Genomic DNA, 23,316 nt, shown 5'->3' with positions numbered 1-23,316 from the left:
AGATATCTCAAATTAAGAAATATTTACAGATCAGAAATTAGAAAAGCTAAATGCACGGCAAATGATAAATTTATTAATAACTCCAATAATAAATGCAAAGCAGCTTGGAATGTCATCAAGGCAGAATTGAAACCAGGAAGAAAAGAAAATGTTCCGATTACTCCAAGAAAATTTAATGATTTCTTTGTCAGGGTAGGTAAAAAATTTGATACAAACCACAATTCTATGAATCAATTTGATTATGAATATAATCATCTCATGTCACAAGACATCGGTAACATTTTAACTGACTTCTGGTGGCATGAGACCCAACCTGCTGATATTTTGAAAGCAGCACAAAAACTTATTAATTCAAAATCTGAAGACTTTTATGGAATGTCGAACTTTGTTTTAAAACGAATCATTGATATTCTACAGTACCCACTTTGCATTCTCATAAACTGGATGATGTATTGTGGGCACTTTCCTTCCTGCCTCAAGCTCTCGGTCGTCATACCAGTGTATAAAAAAGGTGATAAATTGCAGTGGCATCTCGTGGCCTCAAATTTGGCCGGGGCTTATTTTTTTGAAGAATTTAAAATATAATGACAATTCACATGAATTACAAAATATAGGTATTTTTCTTCTTCTAGACTACAAAACTGGACTTTTTTTAAAAAAATTATTTAAAAGGTAATAATTTGTATGAATTACAAAAAAAAAACACGTATTTATGTTCCTCTAAACTACAAAATTGGACTTATTTTTTTAAATAATTTAAAATATAATGACCATTCACATGAATTACAAAAGAAACAGGTATTGCTGTGAAACGCACCTTTCTACGAACATTGGTTCTCATTTAAACAAGAACTGTGCTCTCCTGTTCTTCTGCTCAGCAAATCTTGTAATTATTTTTTCATTGAAGCCCTCTATGTTTGCAATGTATTCTTTCTCTAATGTAAGCATTGCCAAGGCATTGAGTCTGTCTTGTCCCATTGCATTTCTTAAGCAGGTTTTAATACGCTTCAATGTGCTGAAACATCGTTCAGATTCAGCTGTTGCCACTGGAGTTGTTAAAACTATGTTTGTCATTTTTACTGTTTCTGAAAAGGTATCCTCTAAATCATTTTCAATTAAAACGAATGCAATGTACTGATAGAGTTTATGTTTTTAAACTCTTCACTACAATAAAGAACACGAAGTTCACTCTTTAGTTTTCCCTCTTCTATGAAGGGATAATATTTGGCACAGTTCTTACACGAATCATCGAGAAAATCAGACCACCGCAATGCTACACTACAACATGCGGGATCGAACGAACGCGATGCCACGGAACTAGCCCCGAATCAACATCCAAACCCATTGCACTCCCCCCCTTCGCTCTCTCTGCTAGCACGTGACCTTCACTGTAGCATGCCTTCCTCTGCGACGAGCCCCGAGATGATATGACATCAATGCCGCTAGGAGCGCTGTCGTATCCATTGCAGCTGACGATGAACTTACGTCGGTAAAAATCGCCTTTTAAAAGATTGTGTGATAGTTATGTATTATGGTGATTGAAAATTACGTCAATACATCCTTTTTTCTTTAGGGGCTGAGCCCCGGAAGCCCCAAGGGACGCGATGCCACTGATAAATCGAGCCCTGACAATTACCGTCCTATATCACTTGTTCGGTAACATTATCGTATGGGTAAAACGGATTCCTTCAAATTTCCTTCAAATTTACAGGAGAAAGTACTTACGGAAATCATTTTCTTGAGCGTTTTGGAAGTTCCTGAATGTAGATTTGATACATTTTAATGTGAATGCATTTTGTTTTCTGCGAAAATCTCTGTCCGACACGTTGTTTCTGCTCCCGCCATTTGCTTTTGCATGAGAGTGCAATGTTCCGTGTGTTAAGACGATGCAACCCCGTAGCCAGTGTTTCAGCCTCGCCGTGTTTTCACTAGAACCACCTGTCGAGTTCGGAACAAGCCATTTTTCCCGAATGGGTGTCACTTATCGCACAACATTGTAGCAACATTGTGTTCGGACGTCACAGGAGAGAGTTGTTTTTACAATTTTTCTTTGTATTTATGCTAATGGAACCTAACCTAACAGGCCTAACCTAACCACGTAGGCATTCCTCGTCTGACGTCAATATTCAAGGTTGCAAAATTGTTGTGCGTAAAGGAAGAGAATTAACGAATTACGAAAGAAAGATGGTTCCGACCCGAATGGGTGTCACTTATCGCACAACACTGTAGCAACATTGTGTTCTGACGTCACAGGAAAGATCTTTTTCATGTTAGGCAATACAAATGTAACGCGTCTCTTAGCGAAAATATTATTTTTTCTTTGTATTTATGCTAATGGAACCTAACCTAACAGGCCTAACCTAACCACATAGGCATTCCTCGTCTGACGTCAATATTCAAGGTTGCAAGATGGTTGTGCGTAAAGGAAGAGCATTAACAAATTTCGAAACAAAGATGGTTCCGACCCGAATGAGTGTCACTTATCGCACAACACTCTAGCAACATTGTGTTCTGACGTCACAGGAGAGACCTTTTTTATGTTAGGCAATACAAATATAATGCGTCTCTTAGCGAAAATATTATTTTTCCTTTGTATTTATGCTAATGGAACCTAACCTAACCACGTAGGCATTCCTCGTCTGACGTCAATATTCAAGGTTGCAAGTGTGTTGTGCGTAAAGGAAGAGTATTAACGAATTGCGAAAGAAAGATGGTTCCGAATTGCGAAATAAAGATGGTTCCGAATTGCTGTGTACGGACAATGAATGTGGTAAATCGCAAGGTTATTTTACAAGTTCTACACGTAAATGCGACGTATTAGCATAATTTCAAATAGGGGCACGAAAGTAGATATTTTCCGGTGAACGAGGTTGCACCACTGCATAAATCGACAAAACACTCTCAGAACGCCCCCTAAACCTGTATGCTATGACGGCCATAATGTGTTACAGATTCGAAACAACAAGTAACAGTAAGTACTCGTAAATAGAGAAAATAAACATTATCTTAGTTCGAAATGCATTATTTCGCCTTAAGAAATGTTCCGCAACACGTTAGCAATGTAAAGAAGTCCGAAATATATGATTCGTAGGTGTTTCACCCATACGATAATAGTACCCACTTGTTCCCATTGTCTCCAAAATTATAGAACACTGTTCATATAATCAACCCGATAGCTATTTCACAAATAATAATTTATATACAAGTGCACAATATGGTTTCAGAGCCCATCTATCCACTGTGAAAGCGAATGAAACCATTGTTTCCACTGTGTTAGATGCATTTGAATCCAAACTTTCTGTAAGTGCAACACTTATTGATCTGAGTAAAGCCTTTGACTCTGTTTCCCATCAAATATTAATAAAAAAATTACACTTCTATGGTATCAAAGAAACTAAACTTGCTCTACTAAAATCCTACTTGTCAAATAGACAACAAATGGTCACTGTAGACAACATAAAATCAGAATTCTTAAATATAAAAAATGGGGTTCCACAAGGCTCTGTCCTCGGCCCATTGTTGTTCAATATTTATATAAATGACTCCTAATATTATTCCTAATAAGACTGTTTTATATGTAGATGATACCACATTCCTTACAGTGGGCAGTGACAAATTTACAGTTGAGAAGCTTGATAAGGAAATAGAAGAAAGGTCCACTTTTTGGTTTGAAACAAATCAGGTCTTTTCCTAATATTCTATAATGTATTGTATTGTTTATTCCCTGTTTTATGTATTATTGTTATGTATATTGCCACTGCCATATTTATATTATTATATCGTCACTAATATTATAATTGTCTTATGTCTACATACTCTTACTTTATATAAGCATATACTCTCATATTAGTATCTATAACATATTGTAGTTCCATGTAAATCCCTCTCTATATATGTAATTATATATTTACATATATACAATAACAAATATGTAACCAATAACTGACGACATCTATTGCATTGTACAATGTCTAACCATGAATAAATGTATTGTATTGTATTGCAAATCCTAAGCCTGAGTTTATTTTTTAGTCCACTTTATGCACAGAAAAGCAAACACACACAAACGATCTACAATTTAAAGATGGGGCCAAACCATTATGTGCCTCTACCGGCTGCATGGTCATTTGTTTTAAAAAGAGTTGAATTCATTGTTGACAAGAATTAATTGAAGCTACTGCTGAATAACTTAAGCATATTGCAAAATCATCTAAGCTAGGAGATTATTGTTGTTTTAATGTCATTATGTAGGTATAAAATAAACACACACCTACAATACATGTGTTTTTTAACAGCATTATAGTATTTTTAAACCGCAAATAACATGGATATGATTTATATTGGAGAAATTTGGAAAGTAGGGGGGAGCCGAAATTCCATCTCGCCCAGGTGAAAATTTTATCTTGAGCCCCTCCTGCAAACAAGGTAGCCGATCCAAGGACCACATGCAGAAAATCAGTTGTAATCTATCTAGCAGTTGTTTATTTCTAACGACTGTCTGATCAAACCAACAAACTCAAGCGAAATCAAGAGAATAAATAATAAAAAAAGATATTGAAGAAAATGACAGTACTCCCTCAGTTCACACTACCCTTCTTCGTACTTCATAATTTGTCTTTCCCTTCCGCCTTGTGTGTCTTATATTACTGCAGTCGCTGGTGCGATTTGTACGAGTAGCTAACTTCACTCCAAATATTCAACAACGTTAAATATTACGTTATCTGCTATCGCTATGTACAGTTTCCCCTTTCATCATGCTCACTTTGCAATGAAAGAGGAACGAGCTTTTGATAGCATAACAATATTGTCACACAATGGAAAGAGCAGACTGATCCACGTCTCCCTCCCCCTATTTACAAGGACCTTAAGATAATGACAGTTCCCTCGTTATAAATAGTAGTACAGAATAAATATATAAGAGAAAACATATCTTATTTACAGAACATAATGCAGTACATAATTATAATACTAGAAGAAACATGATCTTGACTGTGAATTTCTTAGACTATGTAAATCCCAAAACAGCTATAGATATATTGTTATGAAATTGTACAACAAACTACCTCAGGAGATAAGACGGACTCTAAATGTAGTTTTCGTAAATGCATAAAGAAATGGCTAATCAATAACTGTATTTACAGTATAGAAGAATTTGTAATATAAGGTAACTCACTGTACAATTTATATTATTAAGGTATGGTGTAAATTTAATTTGTACAACAATGTATCCTGTACTATATTATATTTGTATGACACTGTCTAGTTCAACTTGAGGTTGCTTAACAACAATAAATCATTCTATTCTATGTTGCAAAATTACCTTCTTCATTACCTCAATCATTCTCCATATATAAACATAACAACCATGTTTGATGATATGAACAAGTGATGTTCAGCTGTCTACAGCGTTGACACACTTTTCCTTCCATACTTGCAGAGCATTTGTTTCTTGAACACGGAAAACTACGAGGTAGAAGAGCATGTGGAATGCGGACTTTGATTAGAGGTAGGTTTGGCAACTGTGTTCGAGCGTTCTTCTAGAAAAATGGCATCTTGGGCAGTGAGGAAGCTAGTTCTACAAAACTTATATTTTGTTACAGAGCAATTCCAGATGTAACGGACTGACATTTTAGAAGATTTTATATATATACACCTCATCCTGTAGTTCGGCACCAAGACTAGTAGAGAAGGCTGGGGCCATACCTGATCACGTGGTCCTTGACGTCACGGGCGGACAGATCGCTCTACGCTCCAGTTTTGCAGCCGAATCAAAGCAGTAATTATGAACAAAATAGAGCAGCAATTATGCCCAGAAGCTAATTGGGAGTGAATACACAGACTTACTTAGGATCCGACATAACGTATGTCCTTACAGTTGGATTACACAGCCATTTACGCACACATTTTATCGGTAGTTTATATGTCGTCACATTCCTCTATGAAACATTAGGTTTCATGTAAAATTGGGGTTAATACACCTAGTGATTCGTTTTGTTAGGGCAGAAAGAAAAATATATGTTGAATGCGTAAAATAATTTTGTTAAATAAAGAATGGCAGAAAGCCAAAATTATGGATAAGTTGAATATGTAAAAGAAAACAATCTCATCTATTGCTCTATTTTAGGAGTGAGAGGAGCTGTTTTCACTTAACTTCTTCAAATTTGGTAACTTTGCTTCGACTATTGATATTTATTTCTTGATTAATTTTCCTTATTCAGATTACAATTCTGAGTCTTATGAATCTTTGAATTACACAGGGAGGAATGTGAGGAAGTTCCGTGTGTATTATGTCACAAACACTTAAACAACTTCTGACTGAACGAAAACTTGAGACATAGAACTGAAGAAAGCCGAGGCTCACTTTATATATGTATATATATATATAATCAGTGGGATGTCAAACAGGGGTGCCCACAGACGGGTATGTGAAAGCTGGTTGAGTCCACTTAACTTGGGGGGGGGGGGGGTGATTGTGATGAAAATTTGACTGAATAAATAATAGAACAATGGAGGACGGAAGTTGAACTACGTTGTCATTTAAGCATCACTAGTATATAAATAGCAAGTTGTGTATTTCCAAGGGAATTATAACAGTTACTATGTATTATTAGTGTTGTTAACGAGAATAGACACAAGAAGAGATGGAATTTTCACGCGACGAGACATACCAGTGTCGTCTCTCGGCAACACGGTATCGTGTCATTCTACTATTTGAGGTGCACAATATCCAGCCAGCTATTACATATTAAACCTTAAATTTTTATCGTGAATTCTGATGTGGAAGTGCACTTGGTTGGGGGAATTTCCAACTCTATAGTAAGGAAATTCAGCACTAGGATGGGAGATAGCCAAGTCTTGAGTATTAATTATTGTTGCGCTTAGACTGTTGTGGGAATTTTGGTATGGTGATTGAGAATTAAATTATTTGGAGGAGGTTGAGATTCAACTCTTCAATACCAACAGTGAACCTAAAATTGACATAGGAATTTTGGTGGGGGACTGGATATAAAATTGGGAGGGGTATGCTTGCAGTTTTTATCTTACTATACTCGTGACAGCCTTTATTAAAAAATTACAATATTATTATTTTTTTATTCTAATAATTGTAACCCAATTGAAGTGTATGGTAGCCTGATGTTGTGTAATGAACTACTGGTATCGCAATCCTCTAACAAGTCTCCTTAGATGCGATGGGTTCAGTTATATATTGTCACCCGCTGTTTTTATTTTTTCATCGGAGATCACGACACGTCGCAACACCTCACTGAAGGCATTGTGAACTGCAACACCTCACAACCCACCAGGGTGCGAAATCATTGAAAACTGGTGAGGGGGAGAGAGTTCTTAACCTACAACCCCCTCCCAATAACCCATAGCTCTACAGCCCGATGAGGGCCTTGGCTTACCTACCGACTGCTGGTCTCCCTCCCACACTGTTCCTCCGTCACCTGTTGTAGCGTGGAGATCTTAGACCAGTATTGGAGTGTCGGGTGATCAGCCCGACGAGCCCCCAGCCGTTGCAGGTCTTCTCGATCGGGTTACGCTCACTCACTCGGAGCTTCCCAATTTCCTCACGATGGTGGGTTGCCACCGGCCCTATACGTAGGCCGAATAAATTCCGACCAGAGCCGGATTCGAACCTACGCCATCCCGCAGCGAACGATCTCAAGACGAGTGAACGCCTTAACCCGCTCGGCTACGGAGGAGGACACCCCTCCCAACAAACATTATGTGTGAATTATACGATATACATTTTTGTAATGTTATTAAAAGTAAAAATAAATTACTCATTTAAAATAATTATTATGATTATTAATTAGAAATTAATTTGTTACTTTCATACATATCAGATAGCGTAAAGCAGCTAACTAATTCCTTTACTAACCGGCTAAAGATGTTAATGAATTATGACATAGTTGAAGTGGTTTTTTATGTGTCAGTTTTTCTTTAGTTTGTGCACTATGTTAATATAAATCAATTAGATTTCATAGTTATTATTGTTTTGCATTCTTGTTTTACTTTTATTGTGTGTATTGATGTAGATTTGTTAATGATCTCTTGAAACAGAAAAGCATTCAACACTCACAATCACACTAATTTGTGTGTGTTTTCGATATTATTCTTAGTAAAGTATATTTGAAATTAAAAGTAATTGCTTATCTTTTCATTGTTATAACAAAAAAAAATTGGTGGGGAGATTTTTGAGGCCAAAATCCCCCTCGACCCATCCAGGATTTTGCACCCTGAACCCAACAATCCAGAAATACAAGAAAAAAGGAGCGAAAAGAACAAAACAGATCAGCCTTTCCAAGTTTCTTTCCGTATGGGGTGAAGACTCAGCTCAGTTTTGTCCGCCCATGACGTCACACACGCGGCAGTCGCGAAAAGAGGCGTGTGTGACCCCAGCCTTTCCTTCTAGTAGTCTTGGTTCGGCACATATGGACCTAATTTAGGAAAGTGACAAAAATCGAATGATACACTATCCATCGTCCAGTATTATTGGTGTTTCTTAGACGTTTCTGAACATTAATCGAAAATGTTGTGCTTCTCTTTCCAAGTGTGCGTTAAAGCAAAAACTGCAAGAACATACAGAACCTACTACCGGCTTTGAGAAAGTGCAATGTGTTGTTGTTCTGTTGGCAGCACTGTTAAGCCTTGCTTCCATGTTAGTAAAACATTAAAATCATCTTCTAGTGTGAATATTAGTCTGAAGAAGACCCTGTCAGAGGGTGAAAACGTTACCTTTTTAGTGTATATAGTTTTTATACAATAAATTCTGCCTTGGTCAGTATTTTAATGTCTTGTTGTTCTATTCCACGAATAATGATCATTCTGAAGACATAAAGGAACTTATCCGCAGATTCTCCAATTGTGTTGAAATTCATGGCTTCCTCAACGACAGAAATGTTTTGAAAGATCGAAATACTTAAATCAGAAGTATCTCACTCGTAAATATAAAAAAGGAAAGTTAAAAATTGTACTTACGTATGTGAGTATAGTGCTCTTATTGTAGAACGACGTTTCAGAGATTGACTATCTCTTTCCTCAGGTTCGTATAAAAAACTAAGTACTTGGCATAGTACTGCGTCAAAAATGTAATATGAGGATGGTGGTTAAGGGTTGGTTAGGATACATTTAAAATATTAAGTTTTTGCTATTAGAAGTACGTAAAAACCAAGTCGTTCCCTAAAAAAACTTGTACAGTAGACTTATTCACAGGTAAAAAAGTTAAAAATCTAAAAAACATGCATGAATCACAGTGCAACCTGCAGGTTTGGCCATTCCTACCCAACTGTGCTTCTCAATCCACATGAAGGTCAAGAATGTTTCCCCTCCCCTTAATTTTCTCGTTTCCCCTTATTACGTCACAGATCCAACGTAAATTCACGTTCCTCTCTTCCAGCTTGCATAACTTCCGGAGTGACGTGGAAACCGATATTGGGTTCAATCTTCCAGGCTACGTTTCCATTTTGACAAGTTCCAGACTCATGCGCTGGAAAAATACTAAGACAAGAGCATTTACTCTTTAATGCTACGAATGAATTATATGAGAATGAAAATTATACAAATTTACAGTGTCTATTTACTGAGGTAAAATAAATTGAAGTAGATAAGTTGAAAATATAGACATGACTAAGCATCGCCAGTTCCCACAGCAACAGCATGCATGTTTTGGCTGAGAACTGCCTGGCCTAATGCTTTTGTGTGTGTGTGTGGGGGGGGGGGTGCTTGATTGTTTGGCTCTGACTTTGCTCCACAGCACGAACAAACAAAAGCCACCTTCGCAGCTGTTCAGAATCTTGTGATGTTTGCGTCCTCTGAAAGTCTTGTATTACTTCTAAGTATTTTTCTCGTCCCTTGGAGTAAGTTCTCGAAGGAAGCCACTGCGTATAAAAGGTTTACAGCGTTTGCATCTGATTCAGTCTATGATTGTTAGCGAAGATTTCTCAGTAATAGTAAGTTGTTTCTGTTCTGGCCTTTGCATATTGTCGGGTAACGGTAAAGTTACTTCTCAATATTTCCGTGGTGAATTTTATGCTTGTGATGCATGTGACTTCTGACCGAAGATCGACCGCTGGCTGAATTTGAAACAAAAAAGTGCATATTCCGATGATGAGGGTGTGTCGAGTTTGAAGCAGTGTGAACCTACCAGTCTTCTTAGAAAGTGCCACCGTTATAGCAAGGAATGGTTTTCACGTATTCAAGTCCAGAAAGCAAACAACTTCCACAGTGTGTGTTATGTTATGACATATTGTCGAATGAAGCCATGAAACCATCGAAACTATAAGGTATCTTGAAACTAAACACAAAGAACACAACAAAAAGCATTGACTTTTTAGAAGTAAGAAGCAGGGGCTTTGAGAAAGCAAGAAAATAGTGTAAAGGTCTACAAGTGGGTCCAACAACGAGAATGCGGTGAGGGCGTCATTTGAAGTTTCTCACCTGATAGCAAAAACTGGAAAACCTCACACAATTGCTCAAGAACTTGTATTACCAGCTGCAAAAATCATGGTTTCTGCATTGATCAGTGAAAAAGCTGCCATAGATCTCTCTTTGATACCGTTAAGAAGTGAATCCTCAGTTTGTCCGAAAATATTACGGAGCAGTTATTAGAAAGAGTTTGTATGTCCCCCTATTTTGCTTTGCAACTGGATGAAAGCACAGACATTACAAAGCAAAGCTGATGTGCTACGTTAGGTATGAACATCTCAAAAGTGTTTACAAGGACTCACTCTTCATCTCCTATTTGACGCACACTACGGCTGAAGAAGTATTTGTCAGCTTAAACACGTTTATAATATCTCATAATATGGACTGGTTGAAATGTGTTGGAATTAGCACAGATGGAGCATGAGCAATGTTGGGAAGGCTTACTGGACTTGCAGCACGAATAAAAGAAATCTGCAACATGGTTCCATTGCTGCTTACACAGGGATGCATTAGTGGCCAAGAAGGTACCAGAAGAGCTTCAACAGACCTTACATGAATCAGTGAAAATTGTCAATTTCATAAAAAGCAAGTCACTGAATTCAAGACTTTTTGAGCACCTCTGCAAAGATTCTGGGAATTGAGAGATGAAATAAGAATATTTCTCTTGGATAAGCAATTTCATCTCAGCGATCGTTTTAATGATTTTTCCTGGTTAGTCAAGTTAGCATACTTATCAGATATCTTCATCCATTAAAATAATCTGAACTTAAGTCTTCAAGGAGAAAAAGTAACCATCTTTTCTTAGTTGAAGACTAGATCGAAGCAATGATCAAAAAGTTTGAGTTGTGGCATCAAGCGTATACTGAATGGAAAATGTGAGGAGACCTTTCCAAATTTCTCAAATTTTCTTCGTTACATGGAAGAAGCGTTGTCAGAGAACGACAAGTCACTCTTCACACAACATTTGAAACACTTGCAGCAGTCGTTCAGGGAATATTTTCCTGTGCCTGTTGCAAGCAAAAATTGGATCAGGGATCCATTTTCAGTTAGCGTGCATGAAGTAGAAGGGCTTACAGAAGCAGAAGCAGACCAACTCATGGAGATAACAATGGACGGTGCTCTGAAAATGCAGTTTAAAGAAAAGAAACTTTTGGGCTTACTTACAGGATGATTTTCCTGGACTGTAAAAGAAGGCCATGAAAGTATGAAAGTCTTTCGTAACAACCTATTTACGTGAAAAATCATTCTCTGCTCTCATCTATCTTAAAAACAAGTACATGAAACTGTTTGGAAAATGTAGAATCAGAACTTTGTATTCGGGTTTCTACCATTAACCCGATATATCACAACTTGGCAGTGAAATGCAGCATCATCCCTCTCACACGAAATAAGATTAACAAGTAGTGTTGTGTCATCTCTTGTTAGTATTCATTATTAATACAAAAATCGTATTTTATATACTTTTGATTAATTGAATCTAATTGCTACAATTAACTTTACAATAAAATTCAAATAAAAATAAAATGTGTGCTTTCATTTAATTTTTCCTTCCTTAAATGGTGAAAATCAGTGATGAAACACTAGAAATAAATATGTATGATGCAAATTCCGGGCTTTAAACTTTGAGTTAATTCTTGAGGATCCGCGAGGGCGAGTGATCTCTGAAGGGGGTCCGCTGTATAGGAAAGTTCAAGAACCGCTGACCTAGAGTACAAAATACAGTTCCTACAGATTTTTTATTTTATTTTATTACAAATTTCTATTCTTGCTGAAAACAATACCTAACAGCATCATGCGAGATACTTGCATAAAGTTTGCTAGTTGTACTCCAGGAATTTGAGTCAACAACATTAAAAAAAAAACACAATAGGAAATGTGTTACATAATGAAAAAGGGAAAATGAAAACAATATTTTTTTATGCTGCATGCGTAAGTATAGGATTTTATTTTTCAGTATTTTTTTTAAGTGTACACCATTCAACAAGAGTCCCATACATTCAACAAAAACCTGCATATCCTTCCCTGCATGATGGACATAATATTTGGGTCTTCCCAAGTGGCACTTGAAAAACAAGTTAATAGCCTCGCTTGTTTTATTTCTTGCAAAGCCATTTATAAAAAATCTGGTAAATGTCAAAATGAGTGCAAATCACTATGCATCAAGAATAAATTCAACCAAGCTGCTAACTCAAATTATAACATACCGCTACATTTCAAACAAGTCTCGTACATCAAACCTTTTAAGTACCTTACTTGCACTTGCGTTCTTTTAACTTAACAAGTCTCACCTTGGAAGCAACGTCCAAAAACTTTTAATAAACAATTCACTGAAGTCTACCTAGTTTGTTTTTTTAACATGCATAAATCAAATTTAATTACAAACGTATGGCATATCAAAGAAAGTTTACAAGAACACATGAAAAATATGCACATACTTCCTAACAAATATAAACAATATTTTCTGGCATGAATCCTCCACCAATGTATTTTTTGATGTAATGTTTTTTTATTAATGTTGTTGTCTGAGAATGAAATTCAAATAAATTAGACCATTATTCTGTATTCTTCACAGGGTCCCAATTGGTATATACAAATATTTACGGGATGGTGAGCAAATTTACTAATATTATGTATAATGCATGTTTTTTAAATATATATGATCATCTATGTCTTGTATTTTTACTCTTCGTAGATCAATGTTTCAACTGTATGTGAACTATGAGTGATTATGATCACTCATTGCTCAAACTAGCCTAGTGCTAGTTAACTTTGCAACTTCTTTCAAAATAAATAACAATTTTGCTACATAAGTTTCTGAATAACTATCACAGAGATAATTCTGATAAGTCCAGTTGGACAAACATAAATAATAAATAAATGCAATATACTTTAACACTAATAGTGCATAACAAAAGTGTCTATGAATGAATAAAAGTAACTTTTGCATCAAAATTATACAGAATTGTACTTTTACAAAATCTTACATTCATAACAGACAACACTTTTTTAAGTACTAAAACACATTTGTTGTAAGATTATTATACCACCTAGAAATTGAACAATGACTTTAGTGCCAATTACTTAAATGATGATGAAAGTTGACTGTAACTAACACTAGGCTAATATCGTAGCAAAAGATAATATCCTTCTGTATATCGCAAACCACTTGGGAAGCTATCTTTGTCATTGGATTAAACTTAAAATGTACACTGTGCTTACAAACTTTGAAAAGAGAGATGGGGGGATATATGTATATATAGTTTTATATTACATGCCTATATACAATAATCATTTGCATGGCTTATTTTGCATCTAAAATCTTGGCATCATAGCGACATTTTCAGGCAAGAAAAGGGAAAACATTTAGTATCCAACCACCATTACTCACAAATATAGGTATTTTTTTTATGGATTTTCTTTTTTCCTTAATTGTGGAAATAATTTAATGTTGATTCATGACCATTTTAAATTCATTTACTATTATCACTATGTGGACATTTCCTTAGCTTTACTTGAAACAGTATACTTGCAACAACAATCTGCCTTCCTTTCGACCTAGTTCAAACAAATTTCTAATTAATAAGGAACAAATTCCAGGTGCAATCATAATTACAAAGAGCTTTCAGCAATAACTGATATATAAGATGTATTATTTTAAGCTTGAACAGGCCAATTAAGTCTACAAAAAAAATAACAGAGGCAATCAACTGTCACTTAAATAAAACTTACTGCCACTTTATTTTCAAAATTTTTGTTCCTTCCTTTTGCATTTTCCATGCTTGGGAGTTTGCTGCAGGGTTGTGTGCAAGAGCAGTTAAAAATCCAAACAGTTTTTGTTACGCGTTTGTTAATGAGAAATATGGAAAAAAATTAATACATATTTCTTTATTGTACTGATGGGCTTTTTTTCTTTAATGAAGAGATAGAACAAGTTATATAATTCGGTCATTCATTTGGCTTCCTTACAAAATTCTACTTCAAAATTTTGTACTGATTCTATTAACAATGTTTTCCACCATTAGTCAGGAAAACTTAATTGTTCTTAAAACTTGCACATACATATATACTTTAAACATCTTGAATAATTATGCAATGTTAATGCTTTAAAATAATTTAAAAAATCTATTTCATTAGTTATTCAAGTGATCCATGCTACTAAATATAAATGCATTTAAGAACAGACCTCAAAATGTTATGAAAATACCTATCCTGCACAGTTTTTTTTTTTTACTTTAATGCTACGACAGTTACCCATTTTACCACGTTCTAAGAAAATTGAAAGAGTTTGATGCTCTTGTCTAGGAGTGGTAGTGTTTTGCAAGAGCAAATTCAATCAAGAAACTATACTGTACATTTGTTTCTGATGGCAGTTGTAAGATAACAGTAACAAAAAATGAAGGCACAGGTGTTACATAATTTGGAAAAAAGTGGATTCTATAATTGAATTGCTCTGGTGTAAGAGGGACAAGACTCTGTATGAAACTGACACTTCGTCACACCAGCAGACATGTTTTGACTCAACACAAATTATTTTCCTACAGTAATTCTCTTATCTATCGTCTGGAATTTACTTGTCCCAATTAGCAACATGGTAAATGGAAAATATGGAATGCCAATTAAAATGAAGGCATCTAAAAAGTTTCAGTTTTTACTTTATCAACTGCTGGGCAGTTTGCAGATATATTGTGCACAAGACATATTTTCCTCATGGTCAGGATCACTAAGTTTAATAATTAGCAACATCACTTTAATGGTGTTATAATGAGTTTTCACTGACTGTTCAGGGAAAGCAAGAATTTTCACATGCTTATGATGGAGGTCAAGTTTCAATGACTAAACTTTCCAAGCTATCCGACTTCTAAATTACGACATAATTAATTATAAGTAAATACATATTAATATCAGCTGAACTTTTACTGTACTGTTTGGATTTGAAACTGCTCTTATGGAAAAATTACAGTTTGGGAAACGATGACACATACACTACTTTCTCAACAATTGTGACAAAGATGACCATTAGCCATTTATGCACATACATACAAACAACAAAACCTTTACAAAATACAAATGTATATGCTTTCCATTCTAATCCCCAAAAGAACTTAGAACAATAACAAAGATTCATTAGTGGCCAACTTCAATGCACATTTTTACTGTTTCTTGTAGCCACCCAAGAAAAACTTTAAAACATAAAAATATTTACAAGGCAGTCTGAATCAATTATACAAAAACTAACTAACAAGGCACTGAATGTAAGTTAATAAGCTTCGATTTATAATTTAATATGTAAAATTAATCATAATTTTTCCAATTTCACAAGTTATTAAATAAAATGTAGCTAATAAGCAGAACTGTTTTGTTTAACCACAATAAATTATAATCTATACAAACTAAAAATGTATGGCGCATACATGTGACAAAAATACCATCTGTAAAGCCATTTCTACAAAAAAATAATAATAATAAAAGAAATTGCCCAGAATAAAATAGGAAGTATAGGAATTTTAGAAGGGGATTTGCTGTACCAGCTGCCTGCAATACCTTAACATTTCTCTTCATCAACAAGTGCAATCATACAAAACTGCAAACGCATACTTTCAAAAGTGCCTGACATACATACACACGCACACACTGCAAGCATGCACTGAGTCACTCAAATAACACATACCATAGAACATACACATGTGCACAATGACTTTTCCCACAAGGCAAATCATTGAAAGTAACCATGCATCTCCATAAGTAGATATTTTTGGGCCCTTTATTGAAACTGCTCAATCAAGTTAAAAAACTGAAACTGAGAAATGTACCATGGCAATTCCAGGTACTTGATTACGAATATGCATTATAAGTGTGATGTAAGGAAAACATACAGAAAGAAATATTAATGAAATAACGAACCTATAAAGTACAGAGATTGAGAAAATTATGCATTTGTTGTGGTTTTAATTTAACTTTTTCTAAAAACTTACATGGCAGGAAGTTATATCTTAAATGTATATTAAGTTTCATTATTGAAATGTATGAAGTGTGAAGTTAATTACTGCCAATATGGATTATTTGGGTGCTTTATGCAAATGTAAATTACTCTTTAACCTATACAAGTAGAAATATAGACCCAAGTAATGTAGTATGGTAGTAAGTTAATAATCATGAAAATTGAAAGGAATCCGCCACTTCACTATTTACCCTTATCAAACAATCAAAATCCATGGCTAGGCATGAGTAAGACAGAAAAAAATAAATTGAAACCTTTGGCATATATGGCAATCTTGCTGTAATGAACAACTTCAAATGTGAACCTGGGAATCTTATGCATTTTTAAGGCCACTTATCTCTATTGAACAGAAGACGACAAAACCTAGCTGACGCTTATCACTTGAAGAGGAAAAAGAGGGAAATTCTTAAATACATTCAAAATTATAATATAAGCCACCTTTGGGTTGGTGGTGTTGGATAATGGGGCACTAGAAAGATAGAGAATACTCCAAGTAGGGCATTAGTGAGTGTTTTGTCATGTTGTTCACCTCTAAAATAGTAAAAAGGGTTTGCACATTTCCTAATATTGTTCAAAATTAATAAGCCCTTATCCGCAAATTGTGACCCAATCTGTGACTATCTGAAAAACTTCTCATGTACACAAGTACTGATTTCTCCTAAGCAAGTTAGCTCATGTCTATTGCAAAACTATTTTCCATTTATTTTAATATAGTGAAAGCAGGGTATATGGAAGCAAGGGGAGTGACTAAGAAGTTCTGCCTTGTATCCCACATCCAAAAAAAAAAAAAAAAAAAATTGTCTTATTCACACTGAAAAGGGAGAGACGAGCACAAAGAAAACTTGATATAAGTATGAATTTTGATACATTACATTGAGCAAATGTTTCTCTACATATTCCTATGTGGGAGTAAGTCCATGTGCACACATGCATGTACATTATAAGGAAACTTTACACAAGATAACAATTAGGACATAGTCATTTTATCACCTTCCAGTCGTCAACAATGTTTCCGCCATGGCTAAACTGATTGGAAGCCAAAGAAATATATAAGCACAGTCATCACTGCTACCATGGTACGTAACCCATCCCATGTTTATTCAGTATTATAGATGTGTGAAATGTTGGGATTAGTTTAGTAGTGGCAAAATTCCAGTTCAATCCTGTAAAAATTACAGTATTTGCATGCTGCAATGCCCAGTGTGCAAAGGTTTATTCTGACTAGGTTCTATTTTTCTTTTTTTAAGAAAAGAAATATTTATTATAAAGTCCCGTAGATATTATAATGAACTTATGATAAAGCAATGCTTCAATATATTATGGTAGAAATTTGGTTTCTTAAAAAGTGCAAGTAATTTTACTTCATAAAAGTGTTTTGGGATATTAAGAGATGTGGAAATGGTTATCACACTTTGTAAAGAATGATTTCCATGTGAACCAAACACTACATTAGTAAGTAATTCCATATTTGCATTGGATTTTTTAAATCAGAAATAATATTTTTTTATCTATGAACACGTTGCCAAAAATGCTCACGTGGTAAAATTATTGTGAACTGTGTTAACGCTTTACCATGATTCAGTCTTCAAACTTTGTTTATCTATAGATTAAAAAATATATTATGGGGGATACACATGAAGAGGAAGAAGTTTAACTGACAAGAATTATGTACAGATTCAAGTTGTTCCTCGTACTCATCCTGTGAAAATTTCACACTATCAGCCACAAGCTGCACATGCCAGACCTGCGGCAATGAAAACACTCCTGGAAGAACAACACACTACAAAATACTGACAGTACTAGAAACCCTACGCTTGTGTGTCTAAGGAGTAGTAAAATAGTAATGTATTCATATTAGGCAATTTGACAGTTCAGCAACTTCTTTCTTGAAAATTGCTCTATTTTTTTAAAAACTGTGCTGATATTCTAACTTCTGCAAAAATTAGGTATTTTTTTTTTTTGTACTTATAGAACATACACAAGACTTTTTGTACAGACTGTATTCACTGTTCTTCAGATATCTGTCATAGAATATAGGATTCGACATCTCAAAACTATCAAAAATACATAGACAGCAGTGAATGCATAATAATCATTCTGAATGTTCTACAGTATTTGAAATGATGTAAATTTTCACAATTTATAACCCATGTATGGTTATTCCAATGAAAATCATTTTTTAAAAAGTAATGTTGTGACCGGTTCAATGTTTAGAACACCTTAGTGCTTTCTGATGTGGTATTGTATGCACTTTTACTTTTATGTAGTAAAACTACTTGCACAGTCCACTATTGTACACTTCAGTGGACTAACTTATGCATAAGGAGTAATAATTCAACAGATATAACATTATGCTCTATTTACTTTGCTGTTTTATTGCTTAATTTGCAAATGGGACTTGAAGGATCTTTCGCTCAATTAGAGTGGGCAATTGCATGCCGAACTGCAATAATAAAATCTTAGAGTCTTGTTTTTACTCATCACTAAGGTGTAACTTGCTTTCGCAGGTATATGAAGGGGGAGGCAAAAGAGAGATATGGCCGGAGTCATAGAGACAATGGCTTACTTGGCTACAGCCCACATTGTCACTGTTGTAGAAATGAGCATCCTTCAAAGACATCACAGTCACATAAAATGGCATTTCAGTTATGCCATTCTAATTGCATTTTTTTTACAATAGTGCACAGCCAAATAGTTTATGCATATACACCTTCTTTCCTCACACTGTGTATGGATCTGCTTTTGTTTTTGAATGATCTTTACACTTCTTTCTATAATATTTTTTTTTTTTTGCACTGATGGCTTCATTTAAATCAATGTTACCAATAATTGACATAACCAAAAGCACACAAATCGAACAATCACTATACATATTGAAAATAAAATTATTATACATTCAGTCTTCTACTGGAATACCACCTATTTCTACCATAAAAACTAAGCTGTTATAATGGAATATACACATTATAAGGTAATAATTCACATGTTACGTGACAGTTACACATTCTTTTTCCAGGAAAACCAACCTATATTTAGTTGAAAGGTATTTGGAGCAACTTTTCTTAATAAATAGATTTTAGAATGAGGAAGTGTTGAACAGATGAGACATGGTCTACTCTGTACCATTCCCAATTATAACTCCTCTTTTGCATAACTGACAACTAGTTTTATCATTCAATAAATAATCAAAAACCCAGAATGACAAATGCAAATTGTTTAGTCGAAAAACAGTCCAAGCAGTTACTTTTTTCTGAATAAATATTATTCTGGTCAAGAAATATGGGAAGCATAAATTTGATAAGATAAAACCCAGATTTTGTAATACACAACTATTAAATCACTGGAACTATTTATCACTATTGTATCACAATGCACACTCATACAGTCCAACATCTCTCACAGATATAAGGACAACTAATTTTCAGCAACAGAAAAAACAAAGGGAAAATATATATATATATATGGCCTGGGCAGTAATAATATCCAAAATCTTCAACACAAGAATATGAGCTGTTTAGCTCTCACTAACCCTGTGATTCACAGCAGAGCAATTGGCGGCACAATTTTTTTTCTAGGGATGGATTCCGCACGTCTTCATCCCCCGTGAAAAGTACAACTCATATAAAAACCTTGCTTACTTCGAACAGTATGTACTAGGTAACATGGGAAGTGGAAGGACACGTCATGGCAAGAGCTTAAATCCAAACTATACTGTGCCTTAACTGTACCAAAAGCTACTTAAGTCCTTCTAACTGCATGGAATGCCGGTTTTTCTTTGTTAAAAAAAAAAGCATCCTTCAGACTGTAGGGAAATATACCTATCTATAAATATATACATATAGATAGCTTAGTTAATAGGAAGTGTTGAACATGTGATTGTTTTTATCACACCATTTATTTGGCAAATCTACACAAAACATTGTATGAGGTTTTTACCTCACTTACAAGTTTGCATAAGGATTATATTTAAATCAGCACCTGTACACACTTCCAGTTTGGTAAATGTTTACTTACACCTAGAGATTCCTCACATTTTTTCTAAGTCCTTGGAGAAAGGCAGCATGGTGTTATCCCCATTGATCACGGCAATGACTGAAGGGGGTGGACACAGTGGTGGCAGATGATACACAGGGTCAGTATGCACTGGTTTGTGCAGAATCATATTCCAGAACCAGTCGCTTAATGTGAGACAGTTTCTCATGCAAGTATTGGAAGCGTCTCTTGGCCTCTTGGAACAGAAGGTCCTTCTTGTTGTCTTTGTATTCCTTAACAATTTGGTCTTTAATTTCCTATAACATAATAAAATTCTACCTCAGTACACACGAACTATCAATTCATTTATTAGAATTCATTCAACTTTTACAAAAGTTTGGAACTGTATACTTCAACTGTCCACTATTATAAAACATTCCACTTTCAGGGTGTCTACAAGTTCGTAAAAACAAAATTCCCAGACTTTTCCAGGTTTTCCAAACCAAGAATCAAAACTTTCCAGACCAATCGTTACGACATTAGTGTACATGTCTGGAAAAGGGTAACTATATTTCAGCTAAATGCACACTTCGAATCCCACTTAACCAAGTACTGGAATGTTTACTTCGTATGAGAAGGGAAATTCAACAGTAATGGACTGCTGGATACGGGGGAGGGAAGCAAGTATCAGGGGATGAGTTTTTATGTGGTGCATGCCATGCATTGACTAATGATTAACAAAGAATAACTTTTGTAAAAAAATCAATTTGCTGCATAAATAATATATAATTATAGTACAATTTAATAACACATATTGTTTCCAAAAACTACTTACCAAACACACACACACACACACACACACACACACACACAAAAAAAAACAGGAAAATGGTAAATTTCAATAGCAACCTATTGTAGTAGATATCTACATGAAAATAGTTCAAATTTTACTGTAACTGCTGGTAATACTCGGTATAGTTTGTCAACAACAAGTTTTACATTCTTTGCATGTCTTTCTTTGTTCAAAAACCTACATTTAGTGCACTACTAGATTTCCTGACTTTTCCAGGATATCCAGACTGGTAGACCCACCCTGCACTTTGTCAACATGAGTGTACGTAACTCCTGATGCTCAACATGCACTTAAGTGGAAACTCAATTTTACACTCTTCCAGGGACCATGATAATGATAAGTTCAGGAAACATTACATTACGTATTGCTTTACTGGGTATACAAGAGAATGAACGTATAGAGCAGACAAATATAAAACATGGGAAATCTGAAGAATTGGGATTCTACTTCTGAATGATTTATTCCCTAATGCTATTCACTTGATATACAGTTGAACCTGAGTTATACGTATGTCAAGGTGAAAAGAAAATAATACATGACTGAGAATTACTTGCAAATCAGATTTAGATAAGATACCATGTCATATCTTTAGTAAAATACTGTAATTCTATCGATTTTGAGGAACAAGATATAATACAGGTTATTCCATCGCTTCTGTTTTCAACATTTCACCACTAACTGGTAGAGCTACAGCACATTCTTGCTGAAATCATGTAAGAAGTGCTTTTTCCAAATCTACAAATCTTTCCTCTTGTTGACGCCTGCATTTTGTTGATTTACTACCAAATTTAAAAAAATCGTCTAAAATACCATATCTTTTATTAATGACTGTGCAAAGTGTGGTATAAGAGTAGCCTAAATCTGCAGCTATATAATTTTTAGTTTTACGTAGATTAGCGTCCACTTTCCGTATAAATATTACTTTCTGGTCAAGCTTGTAACTTTTCCTCTTTCTGTTCTGTTTCTATTATCGAACATGACAAACGTAGGCTATCAGCATCCTATTAACGTGCATACTTTCATATAGCAATTATGAACAAATGTGGCAAATCCTTCTCCTCTGATTTTATGCTGTGCCCTGCCTCTCCTTGCCTTCTCTGCGACACCACCGGGGCCAAGCTAGTCTTTCTCAACTCGAGACCGACCACCGCTATGCCTGCCTATTATGTTTCACATTTGAAACCCACAATGTGTTTTTGTAATGACAAGAAATGTATACTTTCATCTGTATTTTCCAAAAATTAGCATGTATAACACCGAATTACGTATAAATGCAGTATGTACAAATAAGATTTAATTAACAGGTTTTTAAATTATATTTTGCCAGGACCTACAGTAATGTATGTATAAAATACAATTACACAGAACTGAGTTACATATAAAGCAGTCTCAACTGAATAGTCTAGAATGTGAAATAAGTATAATTAAGTACGTAATGATATCGTAACTACAGCGAAAACTCAATTTTACATTTCTCAGGGGACCAAGTTGGAAAAATTTTAAATGCAGAACATAATAGGCAGGGCAGAAAAAATTTAAAATCCAGAAAAATGAAGAATGTAAAATTAGGGTTCTGCCTTCAGCTTGACAGATGAGTTTAAAACATTAAAAAATAACTACAAACAATCTTTTTTTTTTACATCTTTTGCCAGCAAAAAATTCACTCTACCTTCAATTTCAGTACTGTAAGTACAGGATAATGTGTATGCATAAATGAAGTGAGATAATTAGGTATAGTTACCTTCCATCCAATGGTACCCTGCTCCTCTTGCCTTAACCTTTCTTCCAACTGAGCAAATTTCCTTGATACCCTTTCTACGACAGCATGCAAATTCCGGTATTCAGAATAATGTGCATTGAAGTCTGCTTTATACCGTCTCCTTTGCTCCGCTGTTTGAATTGTCGTGTAACTTCTACAAGAGAGACAAACAATGTAAACAGGCTGCTACAGGAGAGTGGAACTATACTTACACAATGGCCAGAACACTTCCTTGGAAGGAAGGGGTTATCATAGCAACACACTAAAACTAATGGAAAAGGGAGTAGTATAGGGGAACAACTC

The 23,316-nt window shown here is 35.0% G+C and overlaps 1 protein-coding gene across 1 annotated transcript in view; it reads right to left on the bottom strand.

Annotated features, from left to right (window-relative positions):
• Positions 1-12,350: 12,350 nt before the first annotated feature.
• The window catches only part of Su(Tpl) (Suppressor of Triplolethal), a 203,910-nt gene continuing 192,944 nt past the window's right edge, over positions 12,351-23,316 (bottom strand). The window contains exons 9-10 of the mRNA XM_083118390.1: positions 22,996-23,167; positions 12,351-20,718 (exon numbers count right to left, since the gene is read on the bottom strand). Of these exons, the coding sequence (XP_082974516.1) occupies positions 20,563-20,718; positions 22,996-23,167 (328 nt within the window). The 3' untranslated portion in view covers positions 12,351-20,562. The remainder of the gene's footprint in view (positions 20,719-22,995; positions 23,168-23,316) is intronic.

This window comes from Lepisma saccharinum, chromosome 3, assembly GCF_977018435.1.
Source record: "Lepisma saccharinum chromosome 3, izLepSacc3.1, whole genome shotgun sequence".
Taxonomy (NCBI): Eukaryota; Metazoa; Arthropoda; class Insecta; order Zygentoma; family Lepismatidae; genus Lepisma; species Lepisma saccharinum.
Note: the sequence above shows the minus strand (reverse complement) of the source record. Positions and strands in the feature narration are given on the sequence as shown.